Source organism: Melozone crissalis, unplaced genomic scaffold (assembly GCF_028551555.1).
Source record: "Melozone crissalis strain CALT ecotype California unplaced genomic scaffold, PUWL_Pcris_2 ptg000018l_1, whole genome shotgun sequence".
NCBI classification, from domain to species: domain Eukaryota; kingdom Metazoa; phylum Chordata; class Aves; order Passeriformes; family Passerellidae; genus Melozone; species Melozone crissalis.
The window spans coordinates 2,592,908-2,604,435 of NW_026535796.1; the positions used below are offsets into that span (position 1 = coordinate 2,592,908).

Genomic DNA, 11,528 nt, shown 5'->3' on the forward strand with positions numbered 1-11,528 from the left:
TCCCAGTTGCTCTACAGATTGAGCGTTCAACAGAAACTGACACCACTTCTGTAAACACCTCCCGTGCAAAACCACCACACAGCCCAATGAGGGGGCCCTGACGAAGGTGGAAGAGAAGAGTCTGACCTGGTTTCCTCTGGCAGCCTGGAGAACTTGCCCGCAGTGCACTGCCCTCAGCTGCCAGGCTCCAGCTGCTGTCCCTGGGCCGGGATCTGCAGGAGGTTCCCTGGAATGGTCAAGCCTGAACTTGTCCCCTCTATTTCCTGGGGTGGGTCCTTAGGACCCTGCACAACAAATTTGCTGCTAAACTTTGATTTCTTGTTCAAATCTAGTTTTCCCACTTGTATACCATAATTTGGCACTGGACACGCACCTCGCAGCGTCCAAGAGGATCCATGCAATAATAAATTCAGTGTGAGCTGGTGCACTGGCACGCAGTAGAGGGATGATTTGGGATTTGAGCAATGAAATTTCTTCTGAGAATGAATGCTGCTCTCATGGCTTTAATCCTTAGAAAGTTGCAGGTTTCATCTGAGTCGTCCTCTATACTCCTTTGGGACTCACACAGCAGCCTACAGTGGATTCCAAGATGGTTCCCACCCAGGCTGACATGGGCCTCAGGGATCTGGGATGCTTCTGCTGGAAACTGCTGGCCCTGGGACCAGAACTGTCACCTCCCTTCCTGCTGACACCGTGTTTGTGTCCCCAGCTATGGAATGTCACATCCCCTCACCAGCCCAATCCTTTCAAGGGCAAACACTTCATGATCCAGGAGCTGATGGGGCTCCAAGAGAGGTGGAGAGGGACTTTGGACAAGGGCATGGAATGACAGGACAAGGGGCAATGGCTTCCCACTGACAGAGGGTGGGTTTAGCTTGGATATTGGGAAGAAATCCTTCCCTGAGGGTGGCAAGGCCCTGGCACAGGTTGCTCAGTAAGGCAATGGCCGTCCCTGGATCCCTGAAAGCGTCCAAGGCCAGGCTGGATGGAGTTTGGAGAGACCTGGCATAGTGGAAGGTGTCTCTGCTGGTAGAGGGACAGTCTGGAATCAGACAGCCACAAAAACAACCCTAAGTGTTCCCAGGACTGAGGAGGAGCAGGAGCAGCTCTGGAGAAGGGCTGGCAGGGAGTTCACAGCACCCTGGTCCCTGATAGCTTTCACTGCATCATCAAGAGGATTGGCAGTAGTTAACGTGGGCTCCAATTACTGATAGCCTGGCTACAAGACACTGAGTGCTGTTCTTCCCTTGGGCTCTGGGAGCCTGCATTGGAATGACAAAAATGGGAATTCTTGCCTCAGTTGTCCTTCCTTGGGCCCAGGGAAGATTTTGGCAATGGCTCTGGAGCTCTTCCCAGAATGGGAGCAGTTTCTGACAAGCAGCCAGATGCTTCAACAGCACTGCCAGAACTGCCAGCAGCATTCCAGTGCCACCAGCACCACCAGCATCCCTCTGCTGCAGGAGGGACATTGACACCTCTGACAAGAAAAATAAGGAATGGTAGAGAGAAAGTGAATGGAGTATGGGAAATTTGGCAGGGAAGGAGTATTTCTAATGAGAAGGAAATGAGGATCCATTTGCAAATTCTTCAGGCGGACTGTTGACAGAAGTCAATTCCTTTGTGGCAAAGAAAAAAAAAATCAAGATAAATACCTCAGAGGGAGTGGAGCTGTGACATAGCCAAAGTTGTAGAACAACTTCCACCTGCCCTATGACCCCACCAAGCCTTGGGGAGCAGTACCAGGACAGGGCACAGAGAGAGCCAGTAGGACGGGAATGGGGAGCTCCTGGTGACCTGGGCACTTTCTCCTTCATGTCCCTGACCTGGCAGGAGCCGCTTTAGGACATGGATCCCAAAGGAGCAAGAGGGACCAGTGTTGGAGAGTTTTTCAGGAATGGCTTAAAGAAAGAGGCCATGAGACATACAATTGAGAGAAAAGTAGAAGAGAAAAGTAAAGCAGTTTCTAACACTTCTCAGCCTTCTGATTTCCATAAACAATTAGACTCTCTCAGGCATCACTTTATAAACAATAAAGTTCTCAGGCTGTCTTCCCATAACAAGAAGAACACCGTCTCTGGGAAAAGCTGGCACCCTGAGAACTGATGAAGAAGTTTTGGGAACACTGGTTCTGTTTTTAATAAACAATTGTAGGTATTCTAAAACAAGAGGAGTGGTTAGAAATTTCTCTGTTAGCCTATCATGACATTGGATTACAGAATATGCATGAAGTTCGTTAGTACTGTTATATAAGGTGATTGATTGATCAATAAAGTTGGAGTTCGATGCATTAAAGGATGGTCGTCTCCCCTTCATCTCCAACAGACCAGGAAGCGCTGCTGATCTGCACAGACCCCTTTGCCTGCTGCTGCCCCACAGGGAACAGGTCAGTGGAATGTTTGCCTTCCTCCCTACCCCACCTTCCTCTCCTGCAGCAGCTGCTCTGTTCCTGACACCCTCTCCCGCTGACCACACGGCCAACCCCAGGTCATCCATCCTCTGCCCTGAGCTTTTCTTTCACATTCCCTGCCAAATAGCCACTGCCCTCCCACCTCACTCCTCCCCACTGAATCCTTCCCACTGCAGGAAGCTGCTGAGGAGCCACATGGTCCATCCCTGCATTCTCCAAGCACTGACTACCCATCCACTCTGACCACAGCCAGGGGCCACATCCCATTGTCTGCCCAGCGTCCATCCATGCAGGTGACCACCATGTCCCCATCTCCTGCCTCACCCACTGAAGGAGATGATCTGTGTGAGACAGATAACACTGATGTGGCCATAAACAGTGTGACACTGCTCATCTGCCTCTGTGGGCTGGCTGGGAATGGGGCTGTCATCGGCCTCCTCAGCATGAGAAGCAGGAACTCTGACTTCTTTGACCTGGCTGTCATGGACTTCCTCTACCTCCTCTTTGCGGTCCCGTCTGCCCTCCTCATCCTGGTGGAGGATGTGTCCTGCTCTCATATCTTGCCCCTGCTGTACCTGAATTTCCTTTTCCAGCTGTCAGTGGTGTCCCCCTACTGGGGGCTGTTGTGGTTGATAGGTGGCAGTAATGTGCAGTGTGTGTACAAGCTCTGCTGGCTCTGCTGCCACTGGGAGCTTCCCGAGCGCCTGTTGTGGGTGCTGGGCACTGTCCAATACTGGGCCTTCTTTGCTCTCTTTGCTGTCATTCCCACGGTGACATTCCTGTGCCCATCACAGCAGCAGGAGCACTGCCGGGCAGTTTTCATCTCCATGTACACCGTCATCCTGCTCCTCTTTGCTGCACCTGTGGCCATTTCTCACACAGTCGATTTCATCAAGTCCAAGCAGGGCTGCCAGCAGCAGCAACCCAAGAGGCGCGACATCGTTGTCGTCATCATTGCACTCTTCACTCTCCTCCTCAACCTCTTCAATTTCCTGCAGCAGCTCGGTTACATCGCTGTGTCCTCACAAGTTGTTTTCCTCCTCACCTGCATCCACAGCAGCATCAAACCCTTCATCTACTTCTTGGCAGGGAGGCGCTGGAGGCCCTGCTCCGTGCAGTCGCTCCAGCTCTCCCTCCAGAGGGTCTTTGAGGAGCCAAAAGTAAAAACAGCCTGCAGAAATTACCCTGCCATGGACACGGGGGTCTGAACATGCTGATCACTTCCACTGCTCTCCTCAAGGATCCCAGTAGGGCCCAAAGAGGCTGAAGGTTTCCTTGAGCCTCCTGATTAATCAATACCACCCACCGCATGGTGCTGTATTCCTGCAGGAGAAGTGAGCAGGGGCATTGGCTTGCGTGATTTTTGTGGGATGCTCTGCTGGGAGCACATTGCAGCATGGCTTTCCTCCTCCCTCCTGCATCCACATGGCTCCAAGCAGTGCAGCTGGGCTCAGTGCTGTTCCCCAGCTCTATTCCCCATGCAATGACCCTCATGGCCTCAGGCCCAGGGAATGAACTCCATCTCCTTTGGCTCAGCAGATGAGTTCCATGGTGTTTCCAGGGAGCTCTTGCCGGCAAAGAATGGGACACCTTAATCCATGGGGACACACCCAGCACGGGGTGGCAGTGATTTCCCAAATCCCTGCAGGGCTGGTGCCTCTGGATGGCAGGAGAGGGGTTGGGATCACAGGGAGCATCCTTCCCCTTCTGTCCAGCAGAGCCAGCCCTGCATTCCCAGCTGATGGGAAGGGACACCAGGTAGGGCTGCAGAGCTGGGAAGGGACAGCAACATTCCCTTATCCTTTCACTGGGAATGTCTCACATTCTTGAATTCCAGAACTGAATCCTTCTGAGTAAAGTGCAGGGTCGATAGTGAACTCCACTGAACTCCTGTGCCTGTATCCAGAAAGTACATAGAATATGGAAATTCCCATCACCACATGCGTGGACCATTTAATTTAATTAATTGAAATTAGGGGGTTCTGCTGCTCTTCTGCAGAATGGGGCCATCCATCCTCTGGTTCCCCAGCATCAGTGTCCAGGGAAGCCCTTGAGCACCTCCATCCTGAACCTGGCCACCCTCAGGAGGAGCTGCACAGCCACTCTGCACAGCAGCTCCAGCCACAGCCCAGCCTCTCCTGATCTTTGTCATTCTGTAACTATGCCTCAATCAGATTTGTTGAATAAACCACATCCAGACTTCACTGCAAAGCCTGTGCCTGTTAAACAGTGTCCAAAATGGCTCATTTCCTTCTTTTATCCCATTCTAAAGCCTCTGGCTGCTCTGGGAGCAGGGCAGGTCCCTGTCTCATACCAGAGCCCTTCCTAAGGCACGTGCCAGCAATGGTTGGGATGTTGGCAGTGCCAAGAGCTCCTGATTCCTCCTGGGAGAGACCTGGGCAGCAGCCACATCTCTTGCTCAGGGGGAAGTTGTCCCTCCTTTTCCCACTGCTTTAAATCCAGGGAAACCAATGTGCCACTGCTTCTGGAAAGGGAAGTGAGGGTGAAAGCCTTGTGTAGAGTCACGTTTTGAGACACACATGAGATTAAACACCTTAGGAGCATTTATAATGCTCATAAGCATTTTTAACTCCTAAGGACTTGTTTATAATTAAGAGAACAGAGACACTTTGACATCTGAGAGGGTTTTTCTCTCCGTGTCTCCTGTCTTCCTGCCCAGTGGAGAGTAGGAACTTTCCATGGTGCAACCTCTTGTCCAGGAAATGACAGTTCAGCCAAGGGAGTTTCGCCCCAGGCAAATGCAGGAGGATCATGATCCTCAATGTACTTTTCCAACTTCCCAGCACCTTCCTTGTTTCCAGTGTCACCCAGGCCACTCCCCACCTGAGCTTCCTTTCAAAAGAGCAACGATTTCAAACCAAAAGTTTTCCTGGGTTTCCCTGCCCATGCCAGAAGGAGAGATGGAATGACATGATCTCTAAGGTTCTATCCAACCCAAACCATTCCATGAGGATGCCTCACTTCATCCAGCAACCACGCCAGGCAGGAGTTCTCCTGCTGCACACAGCACCAGCCTGACAAAGTTCAAGGAGCGTTTGGACATTACTCTCAGGCACAGGCTGGGATTGTTGGGATGTCCTGTGCAGGGCCAGGAGCTCAACTCCCTGCTCCTTGTGGCTCCCTTCAAACTCTGGGTTAGAGTGGCTCTATTTTATGATGGTTCTCTTTCATGATGATTCCACTTGATGATGACTCCCCTGTGTTGTCCCTATTCCCTAGGCACATACTTAAAAGCCCTCTGCAATGCAACAATTACAGAGGGGGTGAGTTCCTTGGCACAGCTCCCGGCCAGGAACTAATCAGAGGGAGGGCACTGCTGTTGGCCGAGGAGCCAGAGCACAGCCCCATTCCCACCATCCCACACAGGCACAGAGCAGCAGCAGTGGGACAGGCACTTTGCTCCACTGCCTGCTGTCACACTGGCTCCAGTTGTCGTGGCTCTCCTCATTCCAGCTCCCCTGGGATGCCTTCCCACCAGGCTGGCTCCAGCAGGCAGGGCTGGCTCCCTCCGTGCCAGGGGACAAAGTGCTCATGGGGACACCTCTGCTGCTTCTCCTGCCCTCACACAGCTGCAGGGGTGACAAACAGACACACCAGAGCAACGCTGCTATCCCACAAATGTGGCTTTTCCCATCTTTTCCCACCCACAGCTTCCATGTGGAGCAGCACAGGGAGGGGTGAGGGACAGGACAGATGGCAAGGAGGATGTGGTAGCCTGGTCCTGTGTGCCTGGCACAAAAGCCAGGGAGATACCTCCTTCCTGGCTGTGGAAATGACAGAGCTGGAACAGGAAAACAATTGGAGAAGGAGAGGATTGCCCATGGAGATATCAGAGAGCAAATGGCTTTGGGATGGATCTGACCAGGACTCTCAGGTGTCAGTTGATATCACTGAGCTGCTGGATTCCTTCAGCAGGACACTTGTTTCAATATTCCCTCCCTTTTCCCACAGTGTTTATAGGTTTGAATTCCCTACTGACCTCAGTTCTGTCCCCAAAATCAATAACCAGGTTCCACCCAATGAGGGGGCCCTGGTGAAGGTGGAAGAGAAGAGTCTGACCTGGTTTCCTCTGGCAGCCTGGAGAACTTGCCTGCGGTGCACTGCCCTCAGCTGCCAGGCTCCAGCTGCTGTCCCTGGGCCGGGATCTGCAGGAGGTTCCCTGGAATGGTCCCTTGGGAAAGGGGAGCGCAGCCCGCGGGCTGAGCCCGAGCAGCGTCCGGCGCGGGCTCTGTCCCAGCTCCTGCCACAGCCCCTGCTCTCTGTGCTGCCTCGTGTTCTCCAGGGCTCTCACACACAGGCAGCTGCCTCAGAGCCTGCCACGGGCTCAGGGCTCTGCTCCTCAGCTGCTCTTCACTCTGCCTGGGAAATGAGCAACGGGAGAGAGCCTCAGCAACCACACCTGTGCCCAAAGCACTTGGGCTCCATCTCAGCTTCCATTCTATTTTATAGCAACCTCAGTCCTGAAATCCTGTCATTTCAACAGCCTGAATTTGCCCCCTCTCATTCTTGAGGTGGATCCTAAGGACCCTGCACTATAACTGTACTGTTCAACTTTGATTTCTGATTCAAATCTAGTTTTCCCACATGTATACTGAAATTTCAGTGGTATTTCACCTTCACCATACAGTTTCCTGGAAGATTCATGCGATAATAAATTCTCTGTGTGAGCTGGAGCGCTGGTACCCAGCATAGGGATGATTTAGGATGTCAGCAATGGCATTTCTCCTGAGAAGAGGCAAATCCATGCTGCTCTCTTGGCTTTAATCCTCACCAGCCCAATCCTTTCAAGGGCAAACACTTCATGATCCAGGAGCTGATGGGGCTCCAGGAGAGATGGAGAGGGACTTTGGACAAGGGCATGGAGTGACAGGACAAGGGGGAATGGCTTCCCACTGACAGAGGGTGGGGTCAGATTGGATATTGGGAAGAAATCCTTCCCTGTGAGGGTGCTGAGGGCCTGGCACAGGTTTCCCAGAGGGATGGGGTCAGGTAAAATCAAACAGAAGGGCTCCCATGTCTGAGGAGGAGGAGGATGAGCCCTGATGAAGTGCTGGAAAGGGGATCACAGCACCCCAAAACCTGGTCCCTGATAGCTTTCATTGCATCATCAAGGGGATTGGCAGCAATCAGGGTGGGCTCTAAGTGCTGCTGACCTGGCTGCAAGCAACTGAGTGCTGTCCTTCCCTTGGGCTGTGTGAGCCTGCGTTGGAATTTCATAAATGGGAATTCTCAGCTCAGTTTGCTTTCTTGGGGCCAGGGGAGGTTTTGGCAATGATCCTGAAAATCAACCCAGAATGGGAGTTGTTTCTGAGAAGCACCCAGATGCTTGCACAGTGCTGTGAGCACTTCCAGCACTGCCAGCAGCATTCCAGTGCTACCAGCCCCACCAGCAGCTCTCTGCTGCTGGAGGAAAAATGACCTCTCAGGGGAGATAAATAAGCAATGGTAGAAACCTGCTGAGAGAGGGAAAGCATTTGGAGAATGTCCAATTTGGAAAAGAGTTTCCAATCAGGAGGAAATGAGGAGGCACTCAAAGAAATCTGCATGTCGAGCTGCTTCCTCTATGGCAGAAAAAAAAAGGGCAAGACAAATAACTCAGAGTGAGAGAAATTCTGATGTAGCCAAAGATGAAATTTCCTACTCCCTTTTGACTCCACCAAGCCTTGGGAAGCAGCACCCGGACAGTGCACAGAGAGAGGAGCCAGCAGGATGGGAATGGGGAGCTCCTGGTGACCTGGGCACTTTCTCCTTCATGTCCCTGACCTGGCAGGAGCCGCTTTAGGACATGGATCCCAAAGGAGCAAGAGGGACCAGGAAGCGCCGCTGATCTGCACAGAGCCCTTTGCCTGCTGCTGCCCCACAGGGAACAGGTCAGTGGAATGTTTGCCTTCCTCCCTACCCCACCTTCCTCTCCTGCAGCAGCTGCTCTGTTCCTGACACCCTCTCCCAGTGACCGCAGGGCCCTCCCCAGATCCTCTCTCTCATCCTGTGCATCCCGTCTGTATCCTAATACAGAAATGGGCCACAACAAACTTCCTAACACAATGCAAAGCATGAGGAAGCAGGAATTCTTGACCTGCACAGGACACAGAGGGATCTCTCCTTGTATTGTGTATATGGTGAGATTTTACAACACAGAATTAATCCATTAGAAACATATGTAGCCATTTAGAAGTTATTTTATCTAATACACAAACACCATTTTCCTACTACTCATTTCCATGCATCCACCTTCCCCTGGAAGTCGTTTTATGATCCTGGAAGTTTATTAAGCAGTGTCTCTCTGGTGCTCACTTTCAATGAATGCTGCCATATTAAAGGTACCCTTGCCTTGCACTTTTCCTCTGGCCATGCACTGTTGTTTTTTGTTCCAGAATTTGCCCCAAAATCACTGCAGGCCTCCTTATCTGTTTCTGCACTGGTTCCTGCCATGTTTGTCATCCTGTGTGCCAGCCTTTACATCCTGTGAGAAACAAACACCCACTTTTTTTAATTTTAAATGGTCAATAAACCTTAATAAAAATGCAACAAAAGGACTAAATAAGGAGAAGCAGGCCTGGGAGCTTCCCTCATGGCTGCCCACCACGTGGCTGGCTGATCTTCAGGATGGATGCTTCACCTTTGATACCCCGGGGGGTTGCATCAGCTAAACCTGGCCCCTCCCAAAGTCTGTCAGTCAGCCCTCCTTTGTGTTTATTGCTGCAGCCTGCTTTCCTGCAGCTTGACTGGAGGGTCAGGTGTCCTCATGCTGCACCTCTTCCCCCCCCCCCAGCAACAAGCTTTTGTACAGCCCTTCTTTCCACCTGTCCTAGATGACTCAGGCTCTCTGATGGCAACAGTACAGAGGGGAGAGAAGGGGACTATGGGGAGAACAGGGGACATCTAAACAACAGACTGCAATGACATAATTATATATCAATAAAGCTTCTCGTAATATTCACACTGTATTCATCCCTTAAGTGAGAGCCAATCATCCCATTATCCATCTATAACACATCATTCTAAATTTTGGCCACTTTGCTTTTGAAGAAATTCAGAAGAACTGAAAATGTTTATTCTCTGTGTTATTTATCAGCCTCCTGCCAAACAGCCCAACCCTCCCACCTCCCTCTCCCACTCCACAATTTCCACCACCCTCCTTCCCTGCACATCTCACTCCTCTCCACTGAATCCTTCCCACTGCAGGGAGCTGCTGAGGAGCCACATGGTCCATCCGTGGATTCTCCAAGCACTTGACTGCCCATCCACACTGACCACAGCCAGGGGCCACATCCCACTGCCTGCCCAGCGTCCATCCATGTGGATAAGCATCATGTGTCCCCCCTGCCATGTCACCCACTGAAGGAGATGATCTCTGTGAGACAGATGTCCCCAGCATGGCCACACACAGTGTGACCCTGTTCATCTGCCTCTCTGGGCTCGCTGGGAACGGGGCTGTGCTCTGGGTCCTCAGGTTCCACATCCAGAGGGACACCATGAAACCCATCACTGCCTACATCCTTGACCTGGCCATCATCAACATCCTCTTCCTCATCTTCATGGTCCCCTCCACTCTGCTCTTCCTGCAGGAGGATTTCTCCTGCTCCTCCATCATGCCCCCAGCATCCATACGCTTCCTTTTCCTCCTCTTCCCGATGTTCCACAGCGTAGGGCTGTACCGGCTGACGGCATCAGCATCGAGAGGGGCAGGTCCATGCTCTGCCCACCTGGGCTCTTCTGCCACCTTACCCAGGGCCTCTCATGGGTGGTGGTCAGTGCCGTGCTCTGGGCCCTTTCCATCACTGCCATCGCTGCCATTTCTGCGGTGAATTCCCTGTGCCAGTCACAGGAACACAAGCTCTGCCAGGGAGCTCTCATCTCCCTGTACATCCTCAACTTCCTCGTCTTTGCTCCATCCATGGTCATTTCCAGCACAATCCTCTTCATTCACTTCAAGGGTAGCTCCCAGCAGCAGCAATCCAAGAGCCTTGACATCATTGTCTTCCTGGCTGTGCTCCTTACTCTCCCCCTCAGTCTCTGGAATTTCCTGCAGCAGCTCGGCTAAACCACTGTGTCCCCCCGGGTTGTTCTCCTGGTTGCCTGCATGCACAGCAGCATCAACCCCCTCATCTACATCTCAGTAACAAAGTGCTGGAGGCGCTGCTCCATGGGGTCCCTCAGGGGGTTCCTCCAGAAGGTGTTTGAGGAGCCAGAAGGGAGCAGTGCCCCCAGTAATGATGCCACCATGGACAGGGGGGTCTGAGCCTGTTGAACCCCTCAAGTGCCCCCATGCAGGACCATGGGGCAGTGACTTAGGATCACCCTCCCACCCTTATTCCTGCAGGAAAAGGGAGCACAGGCACTGAAAAGGGCCATGTGGGAGGGATGCTCTGCACAGAGCACATTGGAGCATGGATTTGCTCCTCCCTCACGGGTCCTAGAGCACTTTACCCCCAAATGCATCCTTCCCAATATGGCTGTGACCCCAGAATTCCCCCTGGCACCTGGTTCCTGCATCCCACTGAGGACTAATATCAATAAACCGCACCGTGAATCCTGAGCTGCCTTTGCCCCCTCTGCCAGCGCTTCCCGGCTTCCTCTGGCTGCTGCTGCCAGCTGGGAATGTGGCTGGAGGGAGGGGACAGAGAGGTAGTTAGCCAGGAATTCTGTGATTGTTTAGGAATTTCTGTAATGAAAGATGCTTAATGAGTCAAGGCTTATTTGACTGTGGTTTTTTAGCTGATTTTGATTTAGATCTGTTTTGGCTGAGTGTCAGTAGAAGACTTTATTAGCGCATACCCCATAGAGAACTTACTCAATAGATCAAGAAAAAAAATCAATAAAGTACTTTTAATTTATCATATAATTAGAAAAAATTGGATGTCATAGAATAAGAATGATATCTTGAGACGTTTAGGATATCAGAGGCCTATGCACACCAAAAGATGTAATTAAAAAATTGCAAGACATAATTTTAATGGCAATAAGGGAGCCATTTCCTAGGCTTGTACATCAAATTTACTAAAATATAGTTCACTGGAAAAAAACCCAGGTTATCCATTTAACTAAGATAGATGGCATATTTTAGTACTAATTAAAAGAAACAACACACCTATACCAT

At 51.5% G+C, this 11,528-nt stretch overlaps 1 protein-coding gene and 1 pseudogene across 1 annotated transcript; both read left to right on the forward strand.

Annotated features, from left to right (window-relative positions):
• The first annotated feature begins 2,694 nt into the window (after positions 1-2,694).
• On the forward strand, positions 2,695-3,615 carry LOC128936989 (mas-related G-protein coupled receptor member H-like). The gene has a single exon (XM_054276302.1). The coding sequence runs from the start codon at positions 2,695-2,697 to the stop codon at positions 3,613-3,615; it is 921 nt and encodes a 306-aa protein (XP_054132277.1).
• A 6,141-nt stretch (positions 3,616-9,756) lies between these two features.
• Positions 9,757-10,670, forward strand: LOC128937086 (mas-related G-protein coupled receptor member H-like; annotated as a pseudogene).
• Positions 10,671-11,528: the final 858 nt, after the last annotated feature.